General features: G+C 35.4%; 3 protein-coding genes across 5 annotated transcripts; 1 reads left to right on the plus strand and 2 right to left on the minus strand.

Moving 5' to 3' along the window:
* Positions 1 to 16: 16 nt before the first annotated feature.
* On the minus strand, positions 17 to 3564 carry LOC132184520 (uncharacterized). 2 transcript variants are annotated; one of them, XM_059598187.1, is made up of 5 exons: positions 3274 to 3564; positions 2666 to 2719; positions 1584 to 1657; positions 738 to 855; positions 17 to 641 (listed from the first exon to the last, which is right to left on the minus strand). In XM_059598187.1, the coding sequence occupies exons 1-5, from the start codon at positions 3427 to 3429 to the stop codon at positions 468 to 470; spliced, it is 576 nt and encodes a 191-aa protein (XP_059454170.1). In that variant the 5' UTR covers positions 3430 to 3564; the 3' UTR covers positions 17 to 467. The 2 variants fall into 2 exon arrangements, with proteins under 2 accessions (XP_059454170.1, XP_059454171.1); XM_059598188.1 differs by lacking the exon at positions 2666 to 2719.
* Positions 3565 to 5328: 1764 nt separating this feature from the next.
* LOC132185819 (peroxidase 47-like) lies at positions 5329 to 7377 on the plus strand. The gene is made up of 4 exons (XM_059599611.1): positions 5329 to 5580; positions 5718 to 5906; positions 6181 to 6343; positions 6998 to 7377. Exons 1-4 carry the CDS (start codon positions 5329 to 5331, stop codon positions 7375 to 7377), a joined length of 984 nt encoding a protein of 327 aa, XP_059455594.1.
* Positions 7378 to 8112: 735 nt separating this feature from the next.
* LOC132184718 (peroxidase 47-like) lies at positions 8113 to 10717 on the minus strand. 2 transcript variants are annotated; one of them, XM_059598450.1, is made up of 4 exons: positions 10405 to 10717; positions 10082 to 10261; positions 9625 to 9787; positions 8113 to 8760 (listed from the first exon to the last, which is right to left on the minus strand). In XM_059598450.1, exons 1-4 carry the CDS (start codon positions 10651 to 10653, stop codon positions 8381 to 8383), a joined length of 972 nt encoding a protein of 323 aa, XP_059454433.1. In that variant the 5' UTR covers positions 10654 to 10717; the 3' UTR covers positions 8113 to 8380. The 2 variants fall into 2 exon arrangements, with proteins under 2 accessions (XP_059454433.1, XP_059454432.1); XM_059598449.1 differs by having other exon boundaries at positions 10073 to 10261.
* Between the last annotated feature and the right edge of the window lie 374 nt (positions 10718 to 11091).

Consider the following 11091-nt stretch of genomic DNA (forward strand, 5'->3'; position numbering starts at 1 on the left):
TGAAATAAATGTGCAATTAGACCCTCCAAAAGTTAAAATGGCGAAATTTTCCTAATTATATGATGAAAGTATAACAGGAAAGTTAAAAATGTGAGGTTGTTTCAAACATAAGCTGCTCCAAGCTTGAGAGTTGCTTAACTAATAGTACATATATCAGTTTTACATGTCATCCAAATGGGTGATCCTTCTTGATGTGCTTAGTTTTTATGATTTTCTCAACCTTTTTTTCTCTCTTTAGCCAAGTGTTTTTCTTGTATACATCTTGTGTACTTGAGTTACGCCTTTTGCACTTTTCAATGATATCTCGTTTACTTATTAAAAACAAAAGCACTGCTTAATAAGTTTACCTTCTCTCAACACTTGATTAAACAAGAAAAAAAAAATCATTTCAAAACTTCAAAAATCAACCTCATTCTTATCTGAATTTTCATCATGGTACGGTTTTGTTAGTGACTCAATTCTGTTAATTAAATTGCCTGTCCTATAATATGCCTCATGAAATGTATGCCAATCACAACTCCAGACGCATGAGATTGGATAGAAGACAAGTATAATAAGAGAGTACGTAATAACTTGACATACCAAATTAGTGCACCAAACTCTAAAATAATGGCTAAAAGTGTCAATAACTTGTTATGAACCTGCTCCAATGCAAAAAAGAATAATTTAGAATGAGTTTAAAATTTTGGTGTGGGGGGGGCGGGGGAGAACAAACAAAGGGCCACCATGCAACTTACATAGAGAGCACAAAACAAGGCGATGATTATACTTGCAAGATATATGGCTGTAGCATAAATACGAACAGGGTCAAGCATCATTGTCACTTGCCTCTTGGGGCCTATGAGAAATGCTGTGCTGCCATACAAAAGACCCAACTTAGCATCTGAAGCACACAAAATAGTCATATAGATATGAAATATGTACTCCTATGATCTATTTGAAAGATTAAGAAAGATTGCCCACATCAATAAAAAATAAAAATTATTATCCATTGAAAATAATGGCCAAAAGTTTGAAATATATTACAGCAAATCGCAACCCCAACAAGAGCTCTCATATATCCGTGCATCAAAAAAAAAAAAGAGTGTACTGAACTTTGAAGATTACATTTATACTAGGAAAGATACCAAGACACAATTTCAAGTCTCAAGTCTCAACTTGAATATCAACAAAAGTAAAGTAGAGGAAACCTAAATTTAAGACCTTACATAAAATGACTAACAGCCTTTGTCTTCTTTGTCATTTGTTTATAGTCAATCATTTCAAGGCGTTTTAAGCTTAAAAGACATCATCCGTTAGCTTAATTAAAATTGGAAGATATGATCAGATTTTGATCACCTCCTAGAGACACAAAACGAACTGAAGAAGCAATCTTATTCTTCACTCTAAAGTCCATTGCTTTTAATATATATGAACAGTGAAAACAAGAGAAATTCACATAACCTCATCTACATTGCCCATTCCCCTTCCCATCCAGTCCCACCCCCAACCTGGGGCAAAATAAAAAAGAAACACATATGACATGCGCATGCAATTATTCAATTAGACAACAGAGCATACAACATAGGAATATAATTACAAACCTTCCGAGTGAAAGTAGGTTGCCAAATGTGAATGTTATACCGAACTTGACAGGGTTGAAGAATACAAGCATCGACTGTCCATGGAAAGAAAAAATGCACGCATATTAGTCCCCTTGAGTTTTGAAGGCCACCTATATAAATGCAGGTTACAATTCATTAATATGCACATAAAAATTTGAGACCCCTTTAACTCTACCCTACCCTCATGACAATATCAAGATCTCTTTAATTCTAACTCATGCAAAGGAGCTATTTCTTGGCAACTTATAACCTCAAATTTCCAGCAAAACCATGAAACAGCATATGTTTTCTAATTCTGCGTCATCTATTCTAAGATGTTTCAGTGCCTCCCTCATTAAAAGCATGTTTGGAGTGAAATTTACATATTTGATCATATTCAAGGAATATTATGCGACTTATGCCAACTGAAATTTTAATCCGATCAAGTAAATGCAAGCATGAATTATTTGAAAAAATTATAAGTTAAAAGGTGCACATTACGTCTGAAATTTTGACTTGTCCTCGTATATGTCTCGGCACCAAATGGAATAGTTTATGATCATTACAGTTCATTGAAGCATAGAATGCTTAAAGTAACAAGTAGCGTCCTTATCTTTTTATCCAACATCATTGAATTATACAAACTCCTCATATACTAGACTAACAACTAAGAGTGCAAACAAGCAGTGGCAAATGTTGGCAGAAAGCAAGTTATTCTGGTACGGTATAAATTTCCCAGCTGCTTGCAAAATAGGATGTTCAAAATAAAGGCAATTACCAATCAAATGAGATTAAGCCTCAGTTCAGTTCAGTTGGTAAAAAGCAAGGCAATGTTAGTCAAGATCCAATAGTCAGCCAATAAATCCTTCATTTTCATTCACTACATTTACTAGTTATTGAGGTTCTTAGCAGAGATATATGTTTGGACAAACAACACTACTTGGCCACATTCCCATTCATCTAAATCAAGTCACATCTATTTACTTTCCACTCAAAGCATATATATAGATAACTAAAAATAATGAGTAATAACCAACTAGAAAGGAAAACACAACTCAAATCATCTAAGGGTCAAAACTTACCAAGAGCGTACAAGTCAAACCAGCAACAAAGCATATGACAAATCCGTTAATTCTCTGCTTAATCAGAAAGAGAGAGTGAGACAGACTTATTCAGAGCAATCTTATCAAGGAATAGAAAATATTCAAAGTTCGACCAGCAAAACATGGAATACGTTAAGAACAAAACTTAGTGGATACTAAGTGAAACTACTGAGCTCAAACAAAACACGCCCAATTAACTAGTAAAGAAAAATGTAGATCTAACCAATCTTAGCTTACGTTGACCACCAAACTCAGATGGCAAATCACCCAACTGAGCTTACAGCTTCCTTCAGAGATAAATTTTGCTAGTCATTCTCCATTATCAATATAAATTCCAAAACACACCTAATCCAAACACTACCAATCAAGTCTAGATCCAGAAAGTCCAACGCCTTCCACTATCATTGATCGCATCGACATTTTCATCATACCATTGTAAAACCTTTCTGCTTAGTTTAAATCCAAGTTTTGCACCAGTTTATAGGGACTACTCTAACTGCAAAAGAATTGCGGATTTAGCTAATCTTTCCCTCGGTTTTATTTTTATTTTTCTGAGCAACCAAACAGAGGCAAAAGCAAAGACCTACCTGCTTGGTGGACAAGGTGCAGCTGCGATTGAAGTCGTCCATGAAAGAGAAGGAGCCGTTCGCTTCTAGCGATGCAGCTTGGCGTTCTTCTTCTTCCTCCACCTCCATTCCCACTAGCATCTTCATCTTCTCCAACGCCTGGTTCATCTTGTCCATTTCGTTATTGTTTTCTCACTCCTTTCCTCGAGAAAAATTGGAGAATGGAGAAACTGGATCTGAGTGAGAATTAGAGTGAGAAAATTGTCGTTGCTTCAATTCGCAGCAAATTTTCCGAAACAGGGAAGATGATGATTAATTAATTGAGTAACGCTAGGGAAACCTATTTCCCTCCCCCACTTATCTATTCCCTTATACGTGGCATTGCCACGTCAATGCCACATTCACAAAACAAATAATTTACCCCTTGCATTTCCCAATTTACCCCCATCTCTTACTCAAGAGTCAAGGCCACCCCAAGTTTCCAACCTTTGACTACTAAATCGAGAGATCTAATAATTGTTACCACCAAATTAGTGCGATTTATTAATTTGGTGGTCATGATGACTCCAATAACTCTTAAGTGGTGCATTTAGGATGAATGGAGAAGGAAAAGAGAAGAAGAATTTGAATCAATGATCTATGTTTTATAAAATGCGGTCAACAGTCAATTGAACTATTTCTTATGAACTATTTCTTTTTTCTTAAAGATGACGTGACAGTGTTACATTGCAATGCGACGTTAATAAAATTTTGTCTGAGAGCTTGACATTACAGTGCCACGTCAAAGCGCTTAGAAGGTTGAAAATGAACAAAATATCATTTTGAAATTGAGAAGAGCCGACACTTACTTTAAGAAGGGATTTTTTTTTTTTTTCAAACAATATTACCTCTCTAGAATAACGGATAGGACTGGTTCCTTTCCATTTCGATCCTTCTCGAGTAAAATGAGGGTTTCTTTAGATTTTCCTAATTATTTTGATAAAAACTATTTGGGCTGACGCCTGATTTACATCATGTATAAGCCCATTTGGGAGTTTCGTCAGTAAAGGGAGTAGAAAATATTTATATGATTTGGTTGCCAAAGGCCCAAAAGCTTGCACTCAAAAAAAAAAAAAAAAAATTAAAGTAATATAGAGATAAGTAAATTTAATAATTTAATTAATATTCAAACACTTACCAAAATTCCTATGATTTTGCCTCCACGTGTAAACTTTCCAAATCTTGAGTGTTGTTGTTGCAACCATGAGCTTGAATGCATGATATAGCAAATACAGATGTGGGAATAGGATTATCTCCGATTTATTTTGGACTAGAGAATATTCAGCTCTTGGTTAGAATTTTTTCTTAAAAATCCTATAACCACAAATGAGATATCTGTTCTACTAACAAAAAATAATAATAAAATATTATTTCATATTAAAAAAATATATATAAAATAAAATAATAAAATAATAAGGGGCGGTTGGGTGGCCAGACCACCCCATTTGGGGGCTGAGGTGGCCGAAGCCACCCCCAGGCCCTTAGGGTGGTCCGGCCACCCCCAAGGGCCAAACAATTTTTTATTTTTTTTATTTTTTTCAGATTTGGCCCTTGGGGGTGGCTTGGGGTGGTCCGGCCACCCTATTGCCACCCCTTATTTTTTTATTATTTTATTTTATATTTTTTTTAATATAAAATAATATTTTTATTATTATTTTTGGTTAGTAGGACATGTGTCCCATTTATGGCTCTAAAATTTATTTTTATGAACTGGATATTCTTCCGTCTAAAATAGACCGGAGAGAGGATCCTGTTCCCAAATGTGGGATCATCGCAGATAGTAGTGCATTTATTTCAACAAGCATTATCATGTTAACCATAAGTTTATAGAGGTGGAGAAAATGGAAAGCCCACTATCACTATAATCTTCAACCTTTTCCTTTTGGTCAATTCCATTTCTGGGGCAACTCTTTTGTACGTACAATCATTTGCATTTATCTATATATACACTGCTTCCTCTCCACTCCTTATACTACAAACTCCAGTGATCTCTCCCATTAATTTCTTTTGGGTTCTTTCTTTTCCTTAGGCCTTGTTATGCTAATGAGATCTCCAAATTTAGTCAAGATGGTTGGTGCCAATTTTCTTTGTGTAGTCTTGCTAGTGGAGATTATAGTAGTGATGAGTGGTCATAGCTATGGAGCAAATGGTCTGAGCATGAACTATTACCTCACGAGTTGCCCATTCGCTGAACAAATTGTGAGAAACACAGTTTTCAGAGCTTTGCAGGCTGACCCTACCCTTGCAGCTGGCCTTGTTAGAATGCATTTCCATGATTGCTTTGTTGAGGTTCTCTCTCTCTCTCTCTCTTCTTCTTCTTCATTTTTTCTTTGTGGGATGTGATGAAAACATGATTTGGTTGTAATAGTTTGTTACTAATGATGATCTTAGAATTAATTTTTTTGTTTTTGCTGTGGATCGAGTAGGGATGTGATGGGTCGGTTTTGATTGACTCAACGAATGATAACACAGCAGAGAAGGACTCCCTTGCAAATTTGAGCTTAAGAGGATATGAAGTTATCGATGCAGCAAAAGAGGAGCTTGAAAGAATGTGCCCCGGCGTAGTCTCATGTGCTGATATTGTTGCAATGGCTGCCAGAGATTCAGTATTCTTGGTATAAATATATGGCCAAATCTTCAAACTTAATCTTCTTTCTTTTTTGTTTTTGTTTTTGTTTTTAATGATTGAGATATTGAAAAAAGAAGTGCTGCACATCCCAAATTTTCTTTTCAAAAGTTAGTTTCCAAATGATGTGTCACTATCTCATGAGATTTATTATTTTTGGAAGTATGTCACCAACTCATGGGATAGTGACACATCATTTGAAAACCAACTTTTAGAAAGAAAATTTGGAATGTGTAACATTTATCTATTGAAAATTGGAACAGGCTGGGGGTCCACTATATGGCATACAAAAGGGAAGGAAGGATGGAAGGAGGTCTAAAGTAGAAGACACATTCAACCTTCCCCCTCCCACCCTCAATGCCTCTCAGCTCATTACCAAGTTTAGGCAGCATGGTTTTAGTGCAGAGGAAATGGTGGCTCTTTCTGGTAAATATATATATGTAACACAATTTTTTTTTTTTTTTTTTTTTTTTTTTTTTTACAATTCCTTGTTCGTCAAGCCAAAATTATTATTGGATTGAATTATTTAGGGGTTAACATGTCGCAATTAATTAAGTTTCTTGTTCCTCTGCCTAAAATCATTCATGTACACGCACTTGAAAGCTTCTAGCTAGTCTTAATTTTTGTGATCTCGAATTATCTTAAAATCTTAATCTTATAAAAAATGATAAATTTAATTTTTTAATTAATATTGAAACGTTTCTCCTCACTTGTGAGAATATTACCCTCCATATTAAATTTCACAGTATCTAACAGTACTATGTATGTGTGCCTAAATTGTCATGCCATTTTAAATGATGTGGCACCATATACACTGTTAGATCGATGCTATAAAATCTAACATGGACCATGAAAAAGAGAGGATTTCGACACGTGAAATATTTAATGGCAATTATACGTAATAAATTGTTAATTAATTATTGAGACATGATTTGAACTCTCAACTCTGGTCTTCTTCCCTTAGCAGTTCCCTTTGTTTTCCTTTGAAAAAAAATATATTCACCATTTATCATCTCAAATATTTAAGTTTATTATACGAATGATTGAATTTTAATATTTTGACATTGGATTTGCATGCAGGGGCACATACGCTAGGAGTGGCAAGGTGCCGATCCTTCAAAAACCGATTGAGCGGCGTGGATCCGACTTTAGATAAAGACTTTGCAAAGACATTGTCGGAAACATGCAGCTCCGGTGACGATGTGGAGCTTGCCTTTGACACGACAAGGAACAGCTTCGACAATCTTTACTTCAATGCGTTGCAAAGGAAAGCCGGAGTGCTTACTTCTGATCAAACGTTGTACGCCGACACAAGAACCAGAGGCATTGTCAATGGCTTTGCGCTTAACCAAGCCACCTTCTTCCGTCGTTTCCAATGGGCGATGGTCAAAATGGGAACACTTGATGTTAAACAAGGTTCAAGAGGCGAAGTACGAAGAAATTGCCATAAATTTAACTGATATATACTTTCTACCTATCAACTAAATTAATTGTCCATAAAAATTGCCTTTATATAATAATAATGATGGTTTATAGCCTTGTATTATGTTTGGTCTATCGCAATGACGGAACGGGATTCTCTACATTCGGGTTGCATCCAATTTGGACATTCTCTCATGTAGTAGGCTCTATTAATTTTGGGCAAGGAATTGCAGCCAATTCCGATCGTTCAACAATAAGTCAATCTTGGTATGTCAAGTTTTAGTGTACTAGAATTTTGTACCTCTTTATGTGTAAAAAATGTGTGACAAACTCCGTTAATATAAGTAACATGTCATGTTATACTGCGATTGATGCTGATGTGATGCATTAATTGATTCTATCAACTTTTATAAAGGCAACGACCTATTTGCTATTTTTTTTGGCTTGCCCCAAGAGTGTTTAATCACTTTTTAAACCCCAATTAAGGCCATTTCTTTCTTTTCCAGTTGAGCTCTCCGTAGTTTCCCGTGTTTGGAGAAGCATCGTAGCTCAAATGCAAAATGGATTTGATTTAAAGAATGGGATGAACACGTTTTTTAAGCTTTTTACATACTTTACTAATATATTGTGAGCACAAATAGTTCAATCCCACATCATACACTAATGATAAAATTGAGTACTTTATATAATATAATGGGATACAAATTTCTACAGTACAAAAGATAGAGAATAACACCAACAAAGACAATTCCTTAATCCATATTTATTTCACATTTTTTTACAGATAAAGAGGTGCAAAATCCCAATACACTAAAACTTATCGTTAAATTATGGAGATTGACTGCAATTCATTTCCCAAATTGCAGCCTATCGTATGAGAGAGGATCCCGATGGCCCTCTTTCCCAAATTGGCTGCAATCCGAAAGCAGAGAATCTGGGTCTATCATTGCAATCTACGTGACACAATATAGGACTAAAAACCATTATTATGTATTATATATATTTATATAGCAAATATATAATTACCATGGATACAATAATTTAGTTGATTTTATGGCAATTTTTTCGTACTTCGCCATTTGGAGCGTCTTTAACATCAAGGGCTCCCATTTTGAGCATTGCCCGTTGGAAAGAAAGGAAGAACATGGCTTGGTTAAGCGCAAAGCCATTCACAACGCCGGAGGTTCTTGAGTCGGCGAACAGCGTTTGATCGGAAGTGAGCACGCCGGCTTTCCTTTGCAGCGTATTGAAGTAAAGATTGTCGAAGCTGTTCCTCGTCGCGTCAAAGGGTTGCTGGGCATTGTCCCCGGAGCTGCATGTTTTTGACAATGTCTTTGCAAAGTCGGCATCCATATTTTGATCCACGTCATTCAATCGTTTTTTGAAATTTACGCACGATGCCACTCCTAGTGTATGTGCCCCTGCGACGTGTAAATCCAATTGTAAAATATTAATTAAAGGTTAAAATATGGTTTTTTTTAAGAGCAAAACAAAGGATTAATAAGCTAATTAAGGGGAATAATTTTCAAAAAAAAAAAAAAAAAGCCAGGGGAATCGAATAAGTGGTGGGGAGAAGTATATATAGAGTTTGAATCATTTCTCAATAATTTCCCTACTATTTTAATTTAATATTTTATGTGTTGAGAATGAGTTTAAGCTTGCATATGAGGGGAAATGCTAGAATAATATTAATTAAATATTAAATTAACTATTTCATATAACTTTAAGCTTTTAAGATAATTGGTGATAAAACATGTTATAACCCACATTTTTATCATATAACTATTTTATTATAGTGATGTCAAAAGCCAATCTACCTTTGGGAAAAAAAAAATTAATGGTTAATTACCACTTAACATAGCATAGTGAGATAATTATTACATAAAAATGTGATTTCTAGCATTAAGTACTCAAGTGGTGATTTAACATTCAAGAACATAATAAATAAGGTTAGAAACTACATTTTTATCAAACAACTACTATACCCGGTTGACATGGTAGTACAAATTAGCTCTTAAATCTTTATTTTTTATTTTTAACTATACCAATCCAAGGCTAATTAGTGGCAGCACAGCTGCATGCCATATAAACAAGGTGAGATGGCGGGTGAGATATATATAGTAGTGTAGTTTTTAATTAGCATCAATGATTTAGGGTAGAGGAACGTACAAGAAACTTAATTAATTGTGACATGTTAACCCCCTAAATAATTCATTCCAATAATTTTGGCTTGAGGAACAAGGAATTGTAAAGAAAAGTACTTGTTACATATATTTATAAATTACCGGAAAGAGCCACCAATTCTTCGACGGTAAAACCATGCTTCCCGAAAATAGTAATGAGGCCAGAGGCATTGAGGGTGGGAGCGGGAAGGTTGATTGTGTCTTCTATTCTAGACCTCCTACCATCCTTTCTTCCCTTTGGTATCTCATACATTGGACCCCCAGCCTGTTTCAATTATGATCAATATCTCACTCATTATTGCAACAAAAATAATATATGTACTTTTTTTTTGTAGAAAAAAAAAAGAGAAGAGTGTAATGATAATCTCTTCGCAGTCATAATTTCTTGAGCCTATTTCATACTGAGTGACATAACGGATTGTTTTAAGTGGTTTTTCATATCGATTATGTCAACTCGTATGAAATAAGTGCGGTAAATAAGCGTGAAGAGTTGGTAGCTTTAATAAAATTTAAAAAGAAAAGAAGATTAAGTTTGAAAATTTGTTCATGCCCAGATTACTGCATCTCTGGCAGCCATTGCAAGAATATCAGCACATGAGACTACGCCGGGGCACATTCTTTCAAGCTGCTCTTTTGCTGCATCGATAACTTCATATCCTCTTAAGCTCAAATTTGCAGGGGAGTCCTTCTCTGCTGTGTTATCATTCGTTGAGTCAATCAAAACCGACCCATCACATCCCTACTCGATCCACAGCAAAAACAAAAACATTAATTCTAAGATCATTAGTAACAAACTACTATAACCAAATCGTGTTTTCATCACATCCCACAAAGAAAAAATGAAGAAGAAGAGAGAGAGAGAGAGAGAGAGAGAGAGAGAACCTCAACGAAGCAATCATGGAAATGCATTCTAACAAGGCCGGCTGCAAGGGTAGGGTCAGCCTGCAAAGCTCTGAATACTGTGTTTTTCATAATTGGATCAAGAATTGGGCAACTCCTGAAGTAGTAGTCCATGCTCAGACCATTTGCTTCAAATCTACAACCACTCATCATCACTACTATAATCTCCACCAGCAAGACTACACCAACAAAATTGCCACTAACCATCTTGACTAAATTTGGAGATCTCATAATTAGCAATAACAAGGCCGAAGGAAAAGAAAGAACCCAAAAGGAAATTGGGAGAGAGAGGTCAGTGGAGTTTGTGGTAGAAGGAGTGGAGAGCAAGCAATGTATATATATATATATAAATGCAAATGATTGTCCAAAAGAGTTGCCCTCTGCACAGTGGCGGAGAGAAGAGGGGGCGACCTGGGGGCGGTCGCCCCTGGTAAAAAAAAATTAAAAAAAAATTTTTAAGTAATTTTTTGGCATAAATTTTTCACTGCCCCAGGTGTAAAAAAAAAAAAAAAAACCTCCTCCATCTGTTTCGGTTTCTTGGTTTCACATTAAAAAAAAAAAGTCAAGAAATTTAATGTTTATTTATCAATATTTGGCATTTTCTTGTCATAATCCAAGTACCCAACCGAGTAAGTTGAGAGTAAAGCTTATAATTAAAGCCATTAACGC

This window comes from Corylus avellana, chromosome ca6, assembly GCF_901000735.1.
Source record: "Corylus avellana chromosome ca6, CavTom2PMs-1.0".
NCBI lineage: Eukaryota > Viridiplantae > Streptophyta > Magnoliopsida > Fagales > Betulaceae > Corylus > Corylus avellana.

What these genes read in the sequence shown, in the direction of transcription:
- LOC132184520 (XM_059598187.1), bottom strand. Translation starts at nt 3,429, where the DNA reads ATGGACAAGATGAACCAGGCGTTGGAGAAGATGAAGATGCTAGTGGGA. An exon ending in GCACCTTGTCCACCAAGCAG is followed by an intron (nt 2,720 to 3,273) that starts GTAGGTCTTTGC and finishes CTGATTAAGCAG; the next exon opens with AGAATTAACGGATTTGTCAT. An exon ending in GTTTGACTTGTACGCTCTTG is followed by an intron (nt 1,658 to 2,665) that starts GTAAGTTTTGAC and finishes TTCCATGGACAG; the next exon opens with TCGATGCTTGTATTCTTCAA.
- LOC132185819 (XM_059599611.1), top strand. Translation starts at nt 5,329, where the DNA reads ATGCTAATGAGATCTCCAAATTTAGTCAAGATGGTTGGTGCCAATTTT. An exon ending in TCCATGATTGCTTTGTTGAG is followed by an intron (nt 5,581 to 5,717) that starts GTTCTCTCTCTC and finishes TGGATCGAGTAG; the next exon opens with GGATGTGATGGGTCGGTTTT. An exon ending in CCAGAGATTCAGTATTCTTG is followed by an intron (nt 5,907 to 6,180) that starts GTATAAATATAT and finishes AAATTGGAACAG; the next exon opens with GCTGGGGGTCCACTATATGG.
- LOC132184718 (XM_059598449.1), bottom strand. Translation starts at nt 10,653, where the DNA reads ATGAGATCTCCAAATTTAGTCAAGATGGTTAGTGGCAATTTTGTTGGT. An exon ending in TCCATGATTGCTTCGTTGAG is followed by an intron (nt 10,262 to 10,404) that starts GTTCTCTCTCTC and finishes TGGATCGAGTAG; the next exon opens with GGATGTGATGGGTCGGTTTT. An exon ending in CCAGAGATGCAGTAATCTGG is followed by an intron (nt 9,788 to 10,072) that starts GCATGAACAAAT and finishes TAATTGAAACAG; the next exon opens with GCTGGGGGTCCAATGTATGA.